Source organism: Cydia strobilella, chromosome 7 (genome assembly GCF_947568885.1).
Source record: "Cydia strobilella chromosome 7, ilCydStro3.1, whole genome shotgun sequence".
In the NCBI taxonomy this organism is placed as follows: Eukaryota; Metazoa; Arthropoda; class Insecta; order Lepidoptera; family Tortricidae; genus Cydia; species Cydia strobilella.
Window position 1 is genome coordinate 14,461,721 of NC_086047.1, and position 19,513 is coordinate 14,481,233.

Consider the following 19,513-nt stretch of genomic DNA (forward strand, 5'->3'; position numbering starts at 1 on the left):
TTACCTTCAAAATAGCCCTGATAAACTCCCAATTCCACGTGTTGCCATCCTTATTCTGCATCACCAACGTACACCGAATCAGATTGTCACTATCACGATCGAACAGATTAAAGAACTTGGCCGATTTAGTCACTTTGCTCACCGCGGCACCCGTCCGAGAGCTAACACTTTTACTTTTCACTAACACTTCATAGTTTCGGTTTGCGACATCGGCGCGCGAGCCGACGCTGTGCCGTTGTTTCGGTTCTTCATTATCAGACTCGTTGAGGAATTCTATGCTATTATCCTTGTACATGAAGCTTTTAGGCTTAGCCATGTTGGCGTTGTCTATTTCTTTTCTACTTTTTGAGGTATCTTCAGGTTTGTGTCTGTAGGCGCCGCTACAGTATTGTATGATATGGTCGAGGAACAGGGAATGGCTGGCCGGGCGCGCTTCGTGTATGGCGTGGAGACGTCTAAGGGCCGCTACTGCCGCTAAAGCTTGCGGCCGACCGCTGGCCGCTTGTGACATGAGCAGAGGCAGCGCTGGCGTTATGCTGCACACTTGGGGAGGCAGGAGGAGGTGTATTAAATGCAGCAGTTGACCGAGGAGAACGGTCGCGCGGACGGATATGAACGTGTCGCTCGTCACTATCACTTCAGTCAGGCCGTCTAGTAAACCAGCCTGGGAAAATAAAATGTTATGGTCAGAAGTTAGATAAACTAGGTAGTAATAGCAAAACACTGGCCATATGTAGCGATGTATAAAATAATAACTCAAAAATGTATTCTGCAATTAGGGCTCAAGGACTCTTTCACAAATCAACACAACATTTACAGTGACCATATTTGAAATAAACTGTAGACTGGCGTCCTTTTCAATTAGGAACATTTCATCTATGGTGTAGTAGAGCTTGCGCCTTATCTATACCTAAATCTAGATTTTCTCATAGTCGTTGTCAAGCTTTAGCCCATATTTGAAAGTAAGGTCCTCTTCCGATCTATTTATAATGCCATTTTTATAAATTCAGTTAAAAATATCCATGTAATTGTAAAAGAGCACAATGGGTTTTCTATTAATCAGGACAATGAAACGGTTTTACCTCTAAAAAGCATTGTAGTAGCAGCGCAAGATGGATCTCAGTGATATCAGAGCCAGTCGCGCTGAGGTGAGATAGAATGGCTGTGCCCTCCGCGGCCACGAAGCCCTCGTTTAGTCGCCACGAGTCCTGCAGAACGTCACATTAATCGTTTTAGCGTCAAGTGTTCAGTATAAATGTGATGGTTTTCATATATTTAGAGGTATGCCGAGATTTAAAATCCGAAAGCTCTGACTCTGATTTCAACTATGATAACAAGGTCAAACGATCCAATTTGCAGTGTATGGCGGAAAATAATGATTCACCGTTTACATTAAATTGAGCTTTCTACTCATTCCCATTCATATTCTTCATTCTCATTTTTTTCTATTAGGTTCTATTTAGTGTGTCGGAACGTGCTTAAAACAGTTTGGGATCAGGATGATACTCATACTCTTTATTGCATATCACATTGTATCTTAACCTATACTTAACATAGAATTGTGTACAACATGACACCCTGTAGGGCACAGATAATTATTACAGATGATAATTATCACTTCAACGACAATTGACGTATTCGATTATATTTTCAATATAAAAATGGTGTGTCAATACAATACTCACTTGGAAGTCAGACGGATCCACAGCGTCTAGCGCCACAGAAATCTCGTCCGTCCACTCTGGCTGAGGCAATCCAACGAGCTCATACAACAGATCTAATATCGCTTTCTGCAACGAAACAAAAAAATATAATTATTATCTTACTTTTTCTGAGTAAATGTTGTCACAAGTATTTAGAATCAAAATAAGAACCGAGTGCGCTGCTTATATACGCTGTTTGCTTTTTCGTGTTTCATCTTTTTGTGCGATAAACACAACCTAAGGCGCGCGTCGCTGGCACTTAAGTATGTAACTGTTGTTACTTACAATAAGGTTCACATTTCTTTGACTTCAGTAAGTTGTGCTTTGACTCCAGCCTCTTGATGTGAATCATACATCTATCATTTTGTCATCTATAGGTACATCTACATCTTCTATTCTTTTCACCACTCGAGACTTGTTTAAAATCTCATCACGCGATATAAGCAACATCGCCTTCATACCCTGACTTCCAATCTAGGCAGGTAGAGCGCGGAGACCATGGCCCGCAGGCCGCCGGTGTTGCGCGGGTGGCAGAAGTGCAGCAGGCCGGGCCAGCTGCGCAGCACGCAGAGCAACGCTAGCCGGCTGCAGGTGAACCGCATCTCGCGCTCGTCCCTATTTATGCCAAATGGAGGATTATTACAACGCGGTAAAACTACTTTCCTATGCGTCGGCGTTTTAAAATAATACATTATAGAATTTGCCGCTCGTCCCTGCGACATGCAAGTTTTATTACAACGCAGTAAAGACTAATTTGCTATGCGTTACATGTTTTAGGTTCTGGTCTTCAGTTGAGGTCGCTTCATATGGTGTCACATTTTATTGGAAAACAACCACAACTTCATACAACTTGACGCTGGCCGCGGCAAACGGCATCAATCGGACCAAGGAGTTAAATATCGGAGTTTTATAATCAATAAATTTCTAATAATACTAAAGTGTGAACCATATCTAGCAGCTTTTATTGCACAACAAAGCAAAGGCGCGATTTAAAGTATGCTAATAATTTAAAAAAATCACTGGTCTAAGCCTAAGCATAAAATGTAAAAATAGTATTTCCGGCCAATTGATATATTCTAAACTACACATTACTTGTTAGCATCCCCCTGGGGCCTGTTGTGGAAGTCGCAGTACGGGAAGCTGAGGCAGGCGAGGTCTACCCTGGCGGCGTTCCTCGAGGCGGGTTCGTTGAGCATGTGTAGAAGTACGCCGCAAAGCGCCTCGGCCATGTGCGGCGTGGCGCACTCGGCTAGCTGACGGGACACTGCTGTTACACCGCCGCAGGCGATGAATAGATCGGGGTTGAGCACGCCTGTGGGCAAGTAAAATCGAGCCATTAACGCCTTGGCAACGAAACGCGCGAGAAGCTGACGCCGACCGTCGTCGACATTGGTTAAAACGAAAGTATACCTGATGTATGCTTTAGAGTTTAGATTAGACTACTGAACACTCGCTGTATTGACTTATTTATATCTCTTCCTTCTATCTTCACGTGGGTTATCCCCAATGAATTATGTTTTCAAGTATGTACGTAATAATGACGCGATCAACCCGTAAGTAAAACTACTATGCTCTTTTTAAACATACTACTAACCGGTGAGTAAGGTTGCCAGAGCTCGAGGGAGAGGAGTGTTATGGTCGGCAACGCGCATGTAACTCCTGGATGTAACTAACGGAGACTGCTTAACATCAGGCGGGCCGTATGCTTGTTTGCCACCGACGTAGTATTAAAAAAAACTATTTCACGTCAATATAATGCGCCCGGTAAATAGTAGTATCTTGTTTCAGCAGAGACTTAAGTTAAAAGCAAAACTCAGGTAAGATTGCAGTGCTTAACAGCTTCACAGATTGTGTATCTGTATAAATAGTTAACGAATAATATACTGAAAAACACACTGTACAGATAACGAATTAAGACAGACTTGCTAAACAAGAAAGAGTTACGTATAAGTTAAGCATAACTTGTGATAAAAAAAAACAAAAACTGCTTACAGATCTCAGCGAGCGTCGCAATAGCGGGCCTCGCAAGCCGGTCAGGCGAGCCATCGCCGGCGCCCGCCCTGGCGACCGCGGCCAGGCACCGCAACAGCCCCTCGTCCACGCGCGCGGCGCGGAGTCTCCGCGGGCCCACGCACCCGACTATCGCCACCACGCGGCGGACCACGCGGAGTGCTTGGGCGCGCTCCTCTTCGTTGCGTAGCATGAGGTCCATTGACCTGACAAGGATATCAAGTTATAAGGCCAGCAGTCATTTAAAGTAAAGGACGCTAACCATAATTTTATTGCTATCCCGCTCAAAGTGGCATTGAAATTAAAATTGAATATTTATTTTTTTGATCGGCGATTGGCCCTAGTCACACCTGATGGAAAGTGAAGACAGGGCCTAACATGGAGCTCACCGGTTCAGTAATAGCCCATTCACTCTTGCTTTAAAGAGACCGAGGTCATATTGATCAGGGAATACAGGAAGGCGGGAGCGCATTCCATTTCTTAGCCGTGCCTACCAAAAAGGAGGAGGCAAAACATTTCGTGCGAACAAATGGAACGTGGACCACGAACGGGTGCATTCGCTCCCCGCGCCTGGATGTCCGATGATGAAAAGGGGAAGGTGGGATCAGGTTCTGTTCGCACTCCCCGGAATGTATCCGATAGAATACCGAGCGACTCGACGGCGATGCTCAAGGCTCTGTATCTTTGACTTGACAGATGGGTCATCGCCAAAGAGTCTATGAGGCCAGCGCTCTATTGAGTCCAGGGCCGCCAGCTGGTATTTGGCGTAACCGTCCCATAGGTGAGAGTAAGGAATCTATTTTTAGAACAAAAACAATGAACTTTCTAACAAAAAAATGAATAAAGTAGAAAAGACTAAAAAACGTATTTTTGTTGTTTTTTTATAATTACCAATTTTCTTTGATTTTAGGAGAAATCTCAAAACAAAAAATATAGTTGTAAAACTACACTATTTACTTTTCAAAAAGATTGTTTCATTTATAAATCTGTTAATACATGGGAGATAAAAAATAATACTAAGCGTGGGTCAGGGTGATCTCAATGCATGATCGTCCGTGAAGTAGGGTTTAGGTACTCTTTTAAACACACGAAAGGTGAATATATTTTATTGTCTTAGGTATTTTAAATGAAACAGCGCAATGTACATTTATTTGAAAGAAATTGTTGTTCTAAAAGGTGTGCAGAAAATGATACGTTTCTGCACTAGAGCATCAGACACGAGTGCCTTTCATCCCTTGGTTAACAATCTACAGACTGCACAGGCAGAGGTCTGAACACCCAAGCTGCCTGTTTTTGCAATTGCACCATTTTTTTGCATTTGCACCTGACAATTTCTAGACCTGCTTCTGCAGCAACAGGCAAGTTCGTCCATGTAGGCTCCCAGTTGTTGTTGACCTTCGTACAACCCCAAGTAGACGGACAGGGTACATTTTGAGCTCGTGCTAACTAACCCCAAATATGCACCCCTGGATATATATGGCTCTTAAAATGCTTATATAAAACAGCTTTGGTCGTTGGGATGTGTTCTATCTGCTGGTCTTTCTTGGTAAACAGATATTTACGGCACTCATTACTGAAGTACACGATGCTGATCTGAAATAATAATTATGACATACAATAATCTGGTTTGAGCTTCGAGATCCTAAATCGTTTCAAAAAAGAAGAAAATCTGACCTATCACTATCATATAATCTTAAGACGTATTTTTCGATGGAAGCCATTGCCTGCTCAATGCGCCTCTCGACTGTTAGGTCAGGAAAGGCTTCCCAATCTTCAAAAGCACTTTCCTTTCCTTTACCATTGAACGAAGATACCGTCACATACTATGAATGCTTGAGAGAGGGGTAATAGGTACTCTTGCTCTCTGTGGCCCCATAAAAAAATAAAAAATAAAATAAAACACCCGTCTTTTCTTAATTTTCTATCACTAAATCTACCATTTTTACCTCAGGCGGTGGCGATATCATGGCAGCACAGATACTATACTGCTGATGTTTTCCTGTTCCTATATGCACCAACAGTTTCTCAACCTGAGGTAAAGTTTGCACATGTGTAACTGCCAGTACCACCACATCGTATCCACAGTACGTATCATGAGTTTCGTAAATCCCCAATCGACAGCATCAGATCCATGCACCATGATCCGAGTGTCAGCCTCTTCATGATTGGAATGCTTTTTTATGCCGGGAACTTACCACATGTCTTGTGGTACAAATATAGGAGTAACAGTTTAAAAAAATCGAACAGAGAAAAACGTGGCACAGGGCAACGAACGCTAGTTACAGCAAAGATAGATATAACTCCGTAATAGATGGATACAGTCTAAGGAAAAAACGTGTCTCGAAAATTAAGAAAATTTGATTCTCGCTCAGAGGGCGCTACTAGTTTTGGACTACAGTCGTATAGATGGCGTTGACGGTTTCGTTTGTTATTTAACAATTTTAACGCATATCAGTGAAAGAACGTGGGTCAAAATCATAAAAATAATTAATGCAAATAAAAAAAAATCATTTCTATATTTCAATACATTCTATCGTATTTTTATAAATCTTCATTTTTAGTTTTAAAGTGTGTCGACAGATGGTAGTAAATTTACTGGGGTTACAAAATTTACTATGACAGTACCGCTCTAGTATAAGTTACTCTATGGTTACAGCTACTACAAAAACACCTAAGGGTTGGGCAAATTTTCTTAGAGACAATAAAGAAGGGTTGTTTGCAGCTGCATTCTGCCAATCTTATAACTTCGATGATGGCAAAAGAAGTTTATGTTACCGATGGCGAAAAAGTTTTAACGAACGTGACCCGTAAGCAGAACTTAGCTCCTCATGCATCCTCACTTAGCAATCATGAAGAGGCTGATACACGGATTACGGTGCATGCATCTGATGCTGTCAATCGTGGCTTTACGAAACTCATGATACGTACTGTGGATACTGAATACTGATGTGGTGGTACTGGCAGTTGCACATGTGCAAATTTTACCTCAGCTTGAGGAACTACGGGTGCAGTATAGAAACGGGAAAACATCATTAGTATCTGTGCTGTCATGATATCGCCACCGAGTTAGGTAAAAATGGTATATTTGGTGATAGTAAACTAAGAAAGACGGGTGTTTTATATTTTTTTTTATTTACAGAGCCACAGAGAGCAGGAGTATTACCCCTCTTTCTTTCATTCGTTTTCTCTTCCGGCAATGGCAAAGAAAGGATGCTTTTGAAGATTGGAAAGCCTTTCCTGACCTAACTGTAGGTTTCGAGCCAGCAAATCGGGGGCGAATTTTCGAGGAGGCAATGGCTTCTATCTAAAAATACGTCGTAACATTATATGATAGGCCAGATTTTATGCTTTTAGAAACAGATAAGTATAATAAGATAATAGGATCTCAAAGCTTAAACCGGAATATTGTAAGTATGTCATAATTATTATTTCAGATCTGCTTCGTGTTCTTCAGTTAATGAGTGCCGTAAATATCTGTTTACCAAAAAAGACCGGCAGATAGAACACATCCCACTGACCAAAGCTGCTTAATATCAGCATTTTTTAAGAGCCATGTATCAAGCGGTGCATCCTTGGGGTTAGTTAGCACCGGCTTAAAATCAACCCCTGTCCGTCTACTTGGGGTTGGACGAAGGTCAATAACAATTGGGAGCCTACATGGACGGACCTGCCTGTTGCTGCAGAAGCATTGCAAACAACAGTGCCGCGGCTGGTGCAATTGCAAAAAAAGGCAGTTTAAGGGGGCGTTTCTACCAGAGATGTACTATGCTATGTTTTCATACATTTGAAACGTAGCTGTAGCTGGAGCTGCGTTTCAAATGTATGGAAACATAGCATAGTACATCTCTGCTCGAAACGCACCCTAAGTGTTCAGACCTCTGTCTGAGCAGTGGATCTTGCAATATATATTATATACAATATTTTTACATTGCGTTGTTTCATTTAAAATACTAAGAGACTTAAAACAATAAAATATATGCACCTTTCGTTTGTTTAAAATAGATACCTCATCCTTAATTTATCCGAAAATTATATATCACAAAAGATAGATATAACTCCGTAATAGATGGATACAGTCTAAGGAAAAAACGTGCCTCGAAAATCAAGAAAATTTGACTCTCGATCAGAGGGCGCTACTTGCGTTGGCCTACTGTCGTATAGATGGCGTTGACGGTTTCGTTTGTTATTTAACAATTTTTACGCATATCAGTGAAAGAACATGGGTCAAAATCATAAAAATAATTAATGCAAATAAAAAAAATCATTTATCCATATTTCAATAAATTTTATCGTATTTTTATAAATCTTCATTTTTAGTTTTAAAGTGTGTCGTGTCGTGTCGATAGATGGCAGTGAATTTACTGTGGTTACAAAATTTACTATGACAGTACCGCTCTAGTATAAGTTACTCTATGATATCACATGCCCTAATGAACAGTTTTAGAGAAATGTTGCTTCAATTGAAGCGCGGCAGCGTCGAATCTTTCCCCCTCCACCCCATTAAATGTGCGTTGGCTCACTTGGCTCTCGATGGCTCCCGGTCTAAATCTACTCAAGACTAGCTAAGAATCAACTGAGCCTAGTTTCAGAGCATAGTCACAAAATGCAAGGTGTCGTGCACTATCAAACCAGCTATGGCAGCTATATCAAATAATATAAACTGAAAGTACAAAGCGTCGCCGTAACATTGTAAGCCGCTTACGTGACGCGATTAGCCGGATTTGAAACTGTTCATGCGCGTCTGGCTTTACTAAAAGTACCTAAGTTTTCCACAGTTCCAACTTAAATAATTTTTTATTGGAACACCAAATTTGCTGTACACTGATGTTTACATGGAAACCCCCTTACTTAACCCCTTGTTAAGTGCTCATGTCACGAATGTTATGCCAATTTTATATTAAAAGGAAGAAATATGTGTTCTTTGATTGATGAAGCTTCTGGTTGTGCCACTTGTGCCACTATGAGAGAATGATTCTGTGTTTTATTTGTTTACATGTTTAATTATGAGTTATTAAAAAAACATACACTTTATGAATCTAACTACCAAGTTTCAGGATCAGAAACACAACTTTGCATATATTTAAATTTTAAAGGATGGCCATTCACTACATACATCAGCTGAGAATCCATATTGTTTTTTTTTGTACCTTATTATTATTAAGCAAGAGTTCTTAATGCAAATTTGAAAGTATTAGTGAAAGTATTTATTCTTCAATTAAGGCATATTACAATGAACTTAAAGCTTGATGCACACTAACGGGCGGGCGCGGGCGTGCGCGGGTTGGGCGTTCATTTACGTACCTGGTACAGACTACGTAGGACCCGCCATACCGAGCATTCACACTGCGCCGCGGGTCCGCTTGGTCACGCTCACGCTCATGCCGCTTACGCCGTGTGTGTGCGTTAAGTTTATAGGTTGTTTAATTTAACATCATAATTATTATCATACATAGTTTGTTTTGTCTTCTTACCTTGTGACCAGATAAGGCAACCTCAGGTTATTGAAAGTCGCTACATCACTTTCCGATCTGATCAAATATCTGAGCACTCTTAAAGCTGCAGCTCTCAACACCATAGACTCATCCACCAGGCTTATTCTTATGCTGAAATAAAAGCAAAAATGTAAGATGTTTCGTCCATTAGGTATATTAGGCCGACCTGTTATTGTACGTGTTACTTAGGGTATTTCATTCATTCATCAGGTATATCAACTTTAGGTATTTTGTTTATTAGGTATAACAGCTTTAGGTATTTCGTGCATTAGGTAAATCAACTGTAGGTATATTGTCCATTAGGTATATCAGCTTTAGGTATATTGTCCATTAATAATAAATAAATAAAATAAATATTTATAGGACATTCTTACACAGATTGACTAAGTCCCGCGGTAAGCCCAAGGAGACTTGTGTTATGGGTATACTCAGACAACGATATATATAATATATAAATACTTAAATACATAGAAAACATCCATGACTCAGGAACAAATGTCTGTACTCATCACACAAATAAATGCCCTTACCGGGATTCGAACCCAGGACCATCGCCTTCACAGACAGGGTACTTACTACCTTAGGTATTGAACTTTTGGTATTTTGTGCATTACGTATATTACCTTTACCTGTTTAGTGCATAACGTTGGTATTCCATCTGTCTGATATCTTGGACCCATCACCCATGTGTATTTTCGTCTCACATTTTGACTAATGAGAGAGTGAGAAGCAATGCACATTGGGAAAGTGGAACACCACCCTTAAATGTTTTGTCCATTAGGTTATTTGAACTTAGATCATTCAAAGTAAAAATATAATAGTTACGTACAGTATGACCTCTTTAATCCGGACTTCCTATAATCAAAGATAGATATAACTCCGTAATAGATGGATACAGTCTAAGGAAAAAACGTGCCTCGAAAATCAAGAAAATTTGATTCTCGTTCAGCAGGTGCTACTAGCTTTGGCCTACAGTCGTTGTCGTTAGATGGCGTTGACGGTTTCGTTTGTTATTTAACAATTTTAACGCATATCAGTGAAAGAACATGGGTCAAAATCATAAAAATAATTAATGCAAATAAAAAAAAATCATTTATCCATATTTAAATACATTTTATCGTATTTTTATAAATCTTCATTTTTAGTTTTAAGTGTGTCGACAGATGGCAGTGAATTTACTGGGGTTACAAAATTTACTATGACAGTACCGCTCTAGTATAAGTTACTCTATGCTATAATCCAGTGGACTCTATAATCTCGATGGATTCTGCACGGGCGACGGCGGGGTGTGCAGGGTTGGGAGGGGCGGACATTTCATTTTAATTAAAGAAATGTTTACATATACATAAATCTTTCATTTATTTCCTAATGCAATATACAAGCCTTCTTGAGCTTATTGTGGGACTTAGTCAATCTGTGTAAGAATGTCCCTTAATATTTACTTATTTAAAAACACTAAACCTTGCTATCTCAATTACAATGAGTATTTAATTTCTGACCTTTTTTAATACAACTAATGAGCCTCTGACTAATGTTATAACACATACCATGTCATCAATTCATCAGAAGTGAATCCCAGGTTGCTGATGTCCTCCTTGCCTAGGAGCGTCACCAATGCATTCAAGTAGGACAGTTTGCGGGTGTCTGAGCTACTTCTCTGAGCTCCACGGAACACTGTGACCTTCGGTACAGTTTTGCTTGTGGGTGAAACCTCATGATGAAACGGTTTCATTAAGTACAGCCCTTCAATTATTGATATTACATTTTCCTTTGGTGTTTTGTTTTTAATGTCCAATTTAAACACATCACTGGTGGTTTTGCCTAAAAGAAAATCACTATAACTTAATATCTAATTGATGATCTGCCTGCAAAGGAATTCTACATCAACATACACTCCTACAAAAATAGTAAACAATTTATTGTTTACGTTTTACAGTTTCACATTAGTAACATTTCTTGTTTAGGTACTAATCGTTGTTGTTAAATAGTTATTTAATATTACCGGTTTCTTTGAAATCACGTATCTTGAATGTTATTTAATAACAAACTACCATATACTTTCCTAACCTAATTTTTGTCACTTTCTCAGATTACTTTCCCCTTTAACATTTAACTTTTAAACAAAACATGAATAGTTTATGCTCAATGTATTGCTAAAATAGTAATAATATAAGCAAAAAATATACCTTTCCTCCGATTAAACCAATTTTCAGAAGAAGCCATTATAAAATCATTTCATGGCACAGTTGATGGACGAAAGAAGCTCATGGTAAACTCAGTCACAGTAATACTTTATATAAGTAGTAAACACGTATGAACTAACAACAAAATGTTTATGATAAAAAATATATTGAATTAAATATTATTGACAATTTACTAAACATTATTTATGAAAGCTTGCTTGACTTCATTTTGAGGTTATATTTGGCATAAGTGTTGCAATACTAGAAAATTAAGCTTCCTCTACACGTGCGCGAATCGCAGCGCGAAGCCGCGAACGCGTGATTGGATTCGATTTCGGGCAAAGAATCTATATTTTTTGTTACTTGGTTGTAATTGTAATTTAGAAAATTAGTAATATAAATAAGTAGTATATATTACAGTGAATAACATGTTTTGCCATACCCTTCCAGGGTCCAAGTACGTACTGAACTGACAATAGCCTGTGGTAAACGTGAGTGCAACACGAAGTAACTAGTTAATAATCTGCGAGTGCAACTAATCCCGTTGCCACACGCTTCCACGTACGTTACATTTCTATTACTTCTTTGTTTTGTGATTATCAACATACGGCTATGTGTTATGTTTCCAGTTGCTGGATGTATGCGGGTGTGACAGCGTGTCAGCTGAACTCTGAAGTGTTGGTTGAAGCGGCTACGGCGGCGCTCGCGCGGACGCCGCGCCCGCTCATGCTGCGGATTGGAGGCATCGAAATCGCAGAGGTACGGTACCTCTAACCTAACTTTAAGTTCAAATTTTGGATATTATAAGGGTTCCGTACACAAAGGGTAAAAACGGGATTACGAACCCCATTACCGGTTGCAAAACCGGTAGTATAAATTACGTCAAATCTGATGTGCAACACGTACAGAACTCCATTACTCAAGGAAGTGTCGTCGGATGTTTGCTATTTTTGATTTATATAACCGCCTCCCAAAAATAATAAATGAAAATTGTGTACTATTTGCCGACGATATTTCCGTGCTTCCATCATGTCTAAATAACCAAAACCTTTACGAAAATCTCAAAAACATATTGACAAATATAACTCACTGGATGAACGATCATAACTTAGAAATAAATTTTTCAAAACTAAGTTGATGCAATTTAGGCCCTATCAAAAAACCCCCTTACAAATAGATTTCTCATACAATAATATAAAACTAAACGTTGACATCTTTACACTTCTCGGCTTGGATATCGACTCCAATATAAATTGGAAAGCGCACGTAAAAAAGATTGCAACTAAAATGTCAAAATTCACCTATGCATTAGGAGAACTAAAAAAAACCACTGACCTAAAGTCTGCCCTTGCAGCTTACTACGCGTACGCCTACTCATGGTTAAAATATTCTATCATCCTATGGGGACATAGCACGGATGCAAACGAGTTGTTTATTCTTATAAATGTAATAAATAAACAATTAATTACATCACACGTTGGGGGGGGGGGATGGGGTCAAGAAAATGTTACATGTTGTGACAAGAGGGAGGCGAAGTCACAAACTTTTGTGACGTCACATTAACTTATGTCAATTAATTTATTCGCTGTACACATGGAGACTGTATAAAGGAGCCAAATCTCTACTATGTATGAAAAGTGTCCATCAAAAAACAGTAATTAGGCGGCGCCACCATACACCGAAATACTACCAAAAACAACCTACGTAATTTGGTCGGGTTATTTGTTGCCTTATATGGTTCATGTTATACTCATGTCCCAGAGCCTAACTAGCGCCACCGGAGAGATTAGGAACTATTATTTAAAGCTTAACGCGGTCACTTTTACAACAATTCTGCCATAAGAGATTGCGATCCTTTCTATACCATCCATAGCAGCTGTACAGTTAAATAGCAAGTTTTCGGAACGATAATTGTTTTTAATCGTTTAATTTTCTTTTCTAATCTATTTTGGTTCATAAAATTACTAATATTCCTTGTGTCAAGTGAACCCTGGACTTATGTGAAGTACGCTCCAGCGCTGATTAGCGAACTAGACTCCAGACTCGCGTTCGCGGCTTCGCGCCGTGATTCACGCATGAGTGTGGAGGGCCCTTAAGATAATATGATTTTCTATAGTTGGTCAAACCAAATTGGCAGTAAATAAGAACAAAGAAAACTGTACTCATCCTTTTCTTTTGGGTGCTAGTACTAGTGTAAGACAGAGATGGTATGATTCTCTCTGTCTATGTTTGAAATGAGACAGTCCTTTGACAAACTATATGTTTGAAATTGTCTTTTGCTCGCGGCTTAGCTTTTTTTATCCAATCTGCGTTTTATTGATTCCCTATGTTTTTCCTTGTTACAGTCTCAAGGTCCCTCCATTTATTCCCCACCGCACCCACCGGGTAATAAATAACCAGACCCAATTACGTATGTTGTTTTTTGGTATGTATTTATAATATTTATATGTTGTCTGGAATGTTAAAACGTGTTTTTAGTTTTGTCGCATTGTGAATGGTCTCTCTCACATTGCTTATCTATGTAATACTAGATCTATGGGTTTTGTAAAGTCAGTTTTGACAAATTTGACACTTGACTTTTTGATTTGATTGCTTTTTGACAATCTATAATCAATTGTTTAAGTTTATACGAAGTTACTTTTTCAGCATTTAATTAAAGTACAAAACAATCAAGGAGACCGTTTCATGGACATAGAATTAGAATTCTTCGACATCAATGTTTTCCATTTAAAGTCGCTGCAAGTAAGTATGCAAGTAGTATTTAATTTTTCGTGGTATTGCACTATATACTATAGTTGACTATCCACTAATCGAGTTAATGAATTGTTTATCGCTTACAGCTGGATTTTGAAATATAATTTGATTGACAATGGATGCTACTGCACAACCTGAAACGGAAAACCCATCAACAGGAAAAGATAACCCACCACCAGAGGAAGAAAATACAACAACAGACAAACAGAACACACCCTCAGATAATAAAAAACCTGTTGACCCCAGACTGAAAGACTGGACCAAGGATGAAATCTATGAGCTTCTGCAAGCAATCAAAGTGTTTGGTTCTCAAAATTTTACATGCATATCACAAAGTATTCCAACTAAATCAGCACAGCATATAAAAGATGCCATTGCATGCTACAAAGAAAGAGCAGTCTCTAAACAAAATCCCCTTAAAAGAAAAATTTGGAGCTCAAAAAAACATGGCAACAGGCCACCTATACCACTAATAAGTTGGGCCAAGTTTTTACAAGATTCTCTTAGCTTCAAGGATCTACATACTGAAACGGCCACTGCTCTGAGAATAATTGCAGAATTTGACAACCTACCTGCAGCAACACACACTGAAAACATTGATTTTAGAAACATATATCATTCTATAGCTAATGCTATGGAGGGCAAGGCAATAGCCGACAATGGGCCAATGGTTACCATTCTCAACAAATGTATTGTTGATACTGCTTTAACCAGCAAAGCATTCATGCGTTTAGGAACATTGCAAAATGTTGTTGAATTGATTGACATGTCTGACAAACCATGCGTGTTACCCAGGCCTACAGACAATTTTGAATTGGCAACCTTGAGGCATTTGGCATCACAAAGAACATACAATCCTCTAGGCATCCCTGAGCAATATCTTAAGCCTAATTAATTTAATTGAGGGGTATAAGAACATATAATAAAACTGTTTATTAATATTAGTTTTTATTACATTATGGCTTTAAAATTTTGAGGCATAATACCCCATAACCTTACACATATAGGTACATAGACATGGAATAATAAGTTTCACATTATTTGGTAACTATTGTGTACATCTCAATAAGGGTTCCAAGATTACAAATATTACCTGTAAGCATTATTGAGACCAAATGGGGTGCCTACTTTTAAAAGTTTGAAATTTGTACAAAAATAGTTCATATTTTTTGAGAGAAGCTTCCAGAAACTTTTTAATGCACTGTTTACTTTAATAATTTTATTATAGACATATGCAAATGTCAACTCCATACAATTTTGCTTCTCACCAAAGTAACTTTCTACAGTAAGGTACAGACTTAAATTGCTAAGCAATTTAGGGCTTAAGCTAATTTGGTTTTCAATACTTATTCTCAAATTTCCCAATATTCTGTTAACCAAACCCTCAATGGCTCAACGATTACAGTGCTTGACAGTATCTATAATGAAAACCACGTGCGTCCAGATTAGGCGAACGCGCCGTGAATAAGGTACCCTGCACCAAAAAAGGACCATCGTTATTTTAAATTTTTCTTATGTTTAATATGAACTTGCAGTTTTGGTACTAGCGAACATGGATGACAAATTTAAATCCATTCACAATTTCACACTTACAAAACTATGAAGTTTTGAAAGAAGGCATGCTTACGAACCGGGCCTTTTTTGACGCAGGTACTTCATGTCTACATGTGGTAACTGCTTGAGTGCATTACATAGTACGCAGAGCGCGAATCGGACGCGCTATTTATGACATAAAGTTAAAAGAGGGTTTAAGAGTTGAGCCACTCCACAAAGCGCGAGAACAGCTTGACGGCTATCTTGACCACTCGGTCCCAGAAGCCGGGCTCCTCGGGCTCTTGTTGCTGCGGCGCACCCAGGTCATCGTCGTAAAAGGCTTCAACTTGCCGCTTTTCGCGGAATAGTGTGCTCAATGGTGCGTCATCTGGAAATAATATGTTAGGCGTTGGTCAACACTAGCGATAGGGGCCACTGAAAAACAATATTTACTTTTAGGTAGATATGTACCTATCTACTCTTGTGGACCTCCGGTTGAGAACCAAGCATTTAAAAGAACGTAAACAAACACGACCAAGGTACTTTTAGTTTGTGATTGAGTGAATGTTTTATGAGTTATGAATAGAAGTTTCAAATACGCCGCCCTGGCTTTCAAAGCTTTTACAAATATAAAACTTAAAAAACTCCTAAAAATTTGGTAAGTACTCACTTATTAATTCAGTGTCCGGAACAGCGATCTGAAAATAAAACGATTCAGTAAATTGATGCAGACAACCCCCTTATTCATAAACGCCTACTAAAGTTGACAAGCCGCTAATAATCGTTTGACCCTTTCCATCATACCAATACGTCGGAAAGGGACAAACCATTATTAGCGGCTTGTCAACTTTAGTAGACGTTTAATGAATAAAGGGGCTAAGCCAGTAAATAACTACCTTTAGTAACCGACACACTATGCAAGTTACCGTTTCCGCGGTGACCTAAGATGAATTAAGTATGTATAGTTTATTTAGTACCTACCTAATATATAATACACGATTTTATGCTGTTCTCGATAAGGTGCAAAATCAAATGACCTGGCCGTAATAATGTCGCAAAGCTAATTATTAACAATAATAGAGCTTCTTGCATTGAATTATTTTGTAGAGACAGTAAAGTCTTCATGGAAGAAAAAACCCACCGAGGGTTCCGTACTTTTTAGTATTTGTTGTTATAGCGGCAACAGAAATATATACATCATCTGTGAAAATTTCAACTGTCTAGCTATCACGGTTCATGAGATACAGCCTGGTGACAGACGGACAACGGAGTCTTAGTAATAGGGTCCCGATTTACCCTTTGGGTACGGAACCCTAAAAACTAAAACATCTTTCTTAATGTCCTCATTATTAATTCGATCGTACTATCCGTCGTACGACGAGACGATGAGCCCATAGATACTCGATTACTATATCTGTATTATCATCTACTTCATGCGGATGTCTCACATATTATATGCTACTGACCGTACCTAGGTCATCCAACAATATACTTATACACAGAGTAACGACATTATCTCCAATTACGAATTTATTTTCAAAATATTGTTATTTCTTAAGTAGCTAGAGTACAGTCAGCTGCAGAGAAAAGGCACCCCCCCCCTGCATACAAATTTCTGTAAATTTATATGGACGTGATGGGGTACCTACTTAACGACATTTTTATTATTTTATTAATCCTAGACAAACTAACTCATGTAGATCAATTAATTTTGAATTTGAATTCAATTGGTAATATTTCACACTCGGTAGGACGGTTTGTTTGAATTGTTTGCCTCTTGTGCCGTGAAACCTTCGCAACGCTCCAGATTCTGCTTTTTGAATCACTCCGCTGGTGGTTAAATTTTAAATTCTTTCCTGTCCTTAAGAAACAGGAGGGACATTTTTTTACACTAATTACCGACGAATTTCTCACGAAAATTATCTTAATATCTACTCACTTGGTACCCATCTGCACATATCGAGAAGACCGCCACCAACGCAATGACCACAGCGACCACAACGATGGTTCTCATGTCGAGGCAATTACCACATTACGTCCCCATGACTGTGAACTTGCGTTTTATACAAGGGCGTGGTTTCAGCTCGCTTGCGCGGGAAATCATGGCTTACCGAGAATACGCCACGGTAATTATAGTTTGTTGGTATTTTGTACATCTCTACCATGTTGTTATACAGTCAGCGATAAGTGCTGATTTTATCTAAAATCAAATGACAATTACTTTATTTCGGGGTTTTACCGTATTTGGGAAAGACTTATGTGGATCATACGCAAGCAGAAAAACAAAAAACCGGCGAAGTGCGAGTCGGATTCGCGTTCCAAGGGTTCCGTAGTACGTTACACAATTTTTAACAATGTAGCTATTTTTTATGTGAAACGTGAGATGTTTTTAAAAAATCCGTAGGGGTCGGAACAAAAACTAAATAATTAAGTCCGACTCACGCTTGACTGCACATTTCTAATAGGTTTTCCTGTGATCTATCGGTAAAGAGCTATTTTGTATAATTTTTTCAAATGAAGGGGGGAGGGGGAATGGTCATTTTTTGGCTATATTCTTAAATAACTTCTAAACTATTTATATTAAAATTACAAAAAAATATATTTGAGATTCTCATAACGAGCTCTTTCATTTGATATGTAACACGATATAGTTTTAAAAACTTTATTTCTTAATTTTCTCATTTACCCCCCAAAACTTTTGGGGGCCATGTTTAAAATTCATTTGTTTACGTTACATATGTCCGTCTTTGGGTCACAAACTTACGTATGTGTACCAAATTTCAACTTAATTGGTCCAGTAGTTTTGGAGAAAATGGGCTGTGACAGACGGACAAACAGACAGACAGACGCACGAGTGATCCTATAAGGGTTCCATTTTTCCTTTTGAGCCGCGGAACCCAAAAAATTATCTTTTTGCTTCAGAAAATGAAGGGTAATTAGGTACTTAATGCCAAATCCTAATAATTTCTGACTGCGACTTAGGAGTAGGGTGAGTTGGCCGTTGGGTAAGATTGAACTGGGTTTTCATGAGGGGTAAGACAAAAAATCGTCCGTATGCCGAAGCACGGGCGACTTTTCATCTTTCGTTCCGATACTTTCGACGAAGTTTTGAACTGACTTCACATTGTGGACATTTATCTACTTCATCAAATGTTCGTAACTTTTGAGACCTAAATAGATCTTAATGTAGCCTAATTATCTACACTTAGGCATTATATTAGGATCACCTCGGTTTCTCTGTCAGTTGTTGTTCGACTCACACACAACACAAGCCTTCTTGAGCTTATTGTGCGTGGGACAAAGTCGATTTGCGGAAAATTTTATAATCTCATTATATTTTATTTATAACTGTTTAATTGTTCTACATAATTATAAATACCCGTTAAATATCCCTTTGGATTTTACAAATTAGCAATAGGTTTACGAATTGTTAGTTAACAATGTGGACGATGGTAGGTACCTATAGGAGTATCTAAAGGACCCTTATTGGTAAACGGCTACCGTTGCCACTCTAGGGGTGCCACATGCGCTTTGCCTTTGGCTGAGCCTAGTGAACCAGAGGGCCTACCTGCGAACCACGTGTGACGTGTTGCCTCTCTGTCGCACTAGTAAATTCGTACGTAAGTGTGACAGGGAGGCAACACGTCGAACGTGGTTCGTGGTAGGTCCTCAGGTTTTCAGTGCTGGATGCAGTGAGTTGGCCATTTTTCTTAACATTGTCAACACAGTGAATCCTTGTAAGCTTAAGGGGTCGGCAACGCGCGTGTTACTCCACAAGGCCCATAGGCGGCGGTGGCCGTGCTACGAGTATATCAGGCGGGAGCGGTGCGCTTGTTTG

General features: G+C 39.0%; 3 protein-coding genes and 1 long non-coding RNA gene across 4 annotated transcripts in view; 2 read left to right on the plus strand and 2 right to left on the minus strand.

Annotated features, from left to right (window-relative positions):
- LOC134742847 (uncharacterized) overlaps positions 1 to 11,622 on the minus strand; it is a 34,640-nt gene extending 23,018 nt beyond the window's left edge. Inside the window, exons 1-9 of the mRNA XM_063676030.1 lie at positions 11,392 to 11,622; positions 10,753 to 11,026; positions 9,185 to 9,316; positions 3,696 to 3,919; positions 2,796 to 3,015; positions 2,165 to 2,318; positions 1,686 to 1,790; positions 1,083 to 1,208; positions 5 to 664 (exon numbers count right to left, since the gene is read on the minus strand). Of these exons, the coding sequence (XP_063532100.1) occupies positions 5 to 664; positions 1,083 to 1,208; positions 1,686 to 1,790; positions 2,165 to 2,318; positions 2,796 to 3,015; positions 3,696 to 3,919; positions 9,185 to 9,316; positions 10,753 to 11,026; positions 11,392 to 11,428 (1,932 nt within the window). The 5' untranslated portion in view covers positions 11,429 to 11,622. The remainder of the gene's footprint in view (positions 1 to 4; positions 665 to 1,082; positions 1,209 to 1,685; positions 1,791 to 2,164; positions 2,319 to 2,795; positions 3,016 to 3,695; positions 3,920 to 9,184; positions 9,317 to 10,752; positions 11,027 to 11,391) is intronic.
- A 258-nt stretch (positions 11,623 to 11,880) lies between these two features.
- Positions 11,881 to 13,813, plus strand: LOC134743199 (uncharacterized). Its single transcript, XR_010127997.1, has 3 exons — positions 11,881 to 11,949; positions 12,018 to 12,147; positions 13,734 to 13,813. It is a non-coding gene; the product is annotated as an uncharacterized LOC134743199 (long non-coding RNA).
- A 191-nt stretch (positions 13,814 to 14,004) lies between these two features.
- LOC134743197 (uncharacterized) lies at positions 14,005 to 15,070 on the plus strand. Its single transcript, XM_063676577.1, has 2 exons — positions 14,005 to 14,130; positions 14,229 to 15,070. Exon 2 carries the CDS (start codon positions 14,258 to 14,260, stop codon positions 15,035 to 15,037), a length of 780 nt encoding a protein of 259 aa, XP_063532647.1. The 5' UTR covers positions 14,005 to 14,130; positions 14,229 to 14,257; the 3' UTR covers positions 15,038 to 15,070.
- A 17-nt stretch (positions 15,071 to 15,087) lies between these two features.
- LOC134743198 (uncharacterized) lies at positions 15,088 to 17,752 on the minus strand. The gene is made up of 3 exons (XM_063676578.1): positions 17,615 to 17,752; positions 16,346 to 16,373; positions 15,088 to 16,063 (listed from the first exon to the last, which is right to left on the minus strand). The coding sequence occupies exons 1-3, from the start codon at positions 17,687 to 17,689 to the stop codon at positions 15,891 to 15,893; spliced, it is 276 nt and encodes a 91-aa protein (XP_063532648.1). The 5' UTR covers positions 17,690 to 17,752; the 3' UTR covers positions 15,088 to 15,890.
- Positions 17,753 to 19,513: the final 1,761 nt, after the last annotated feature.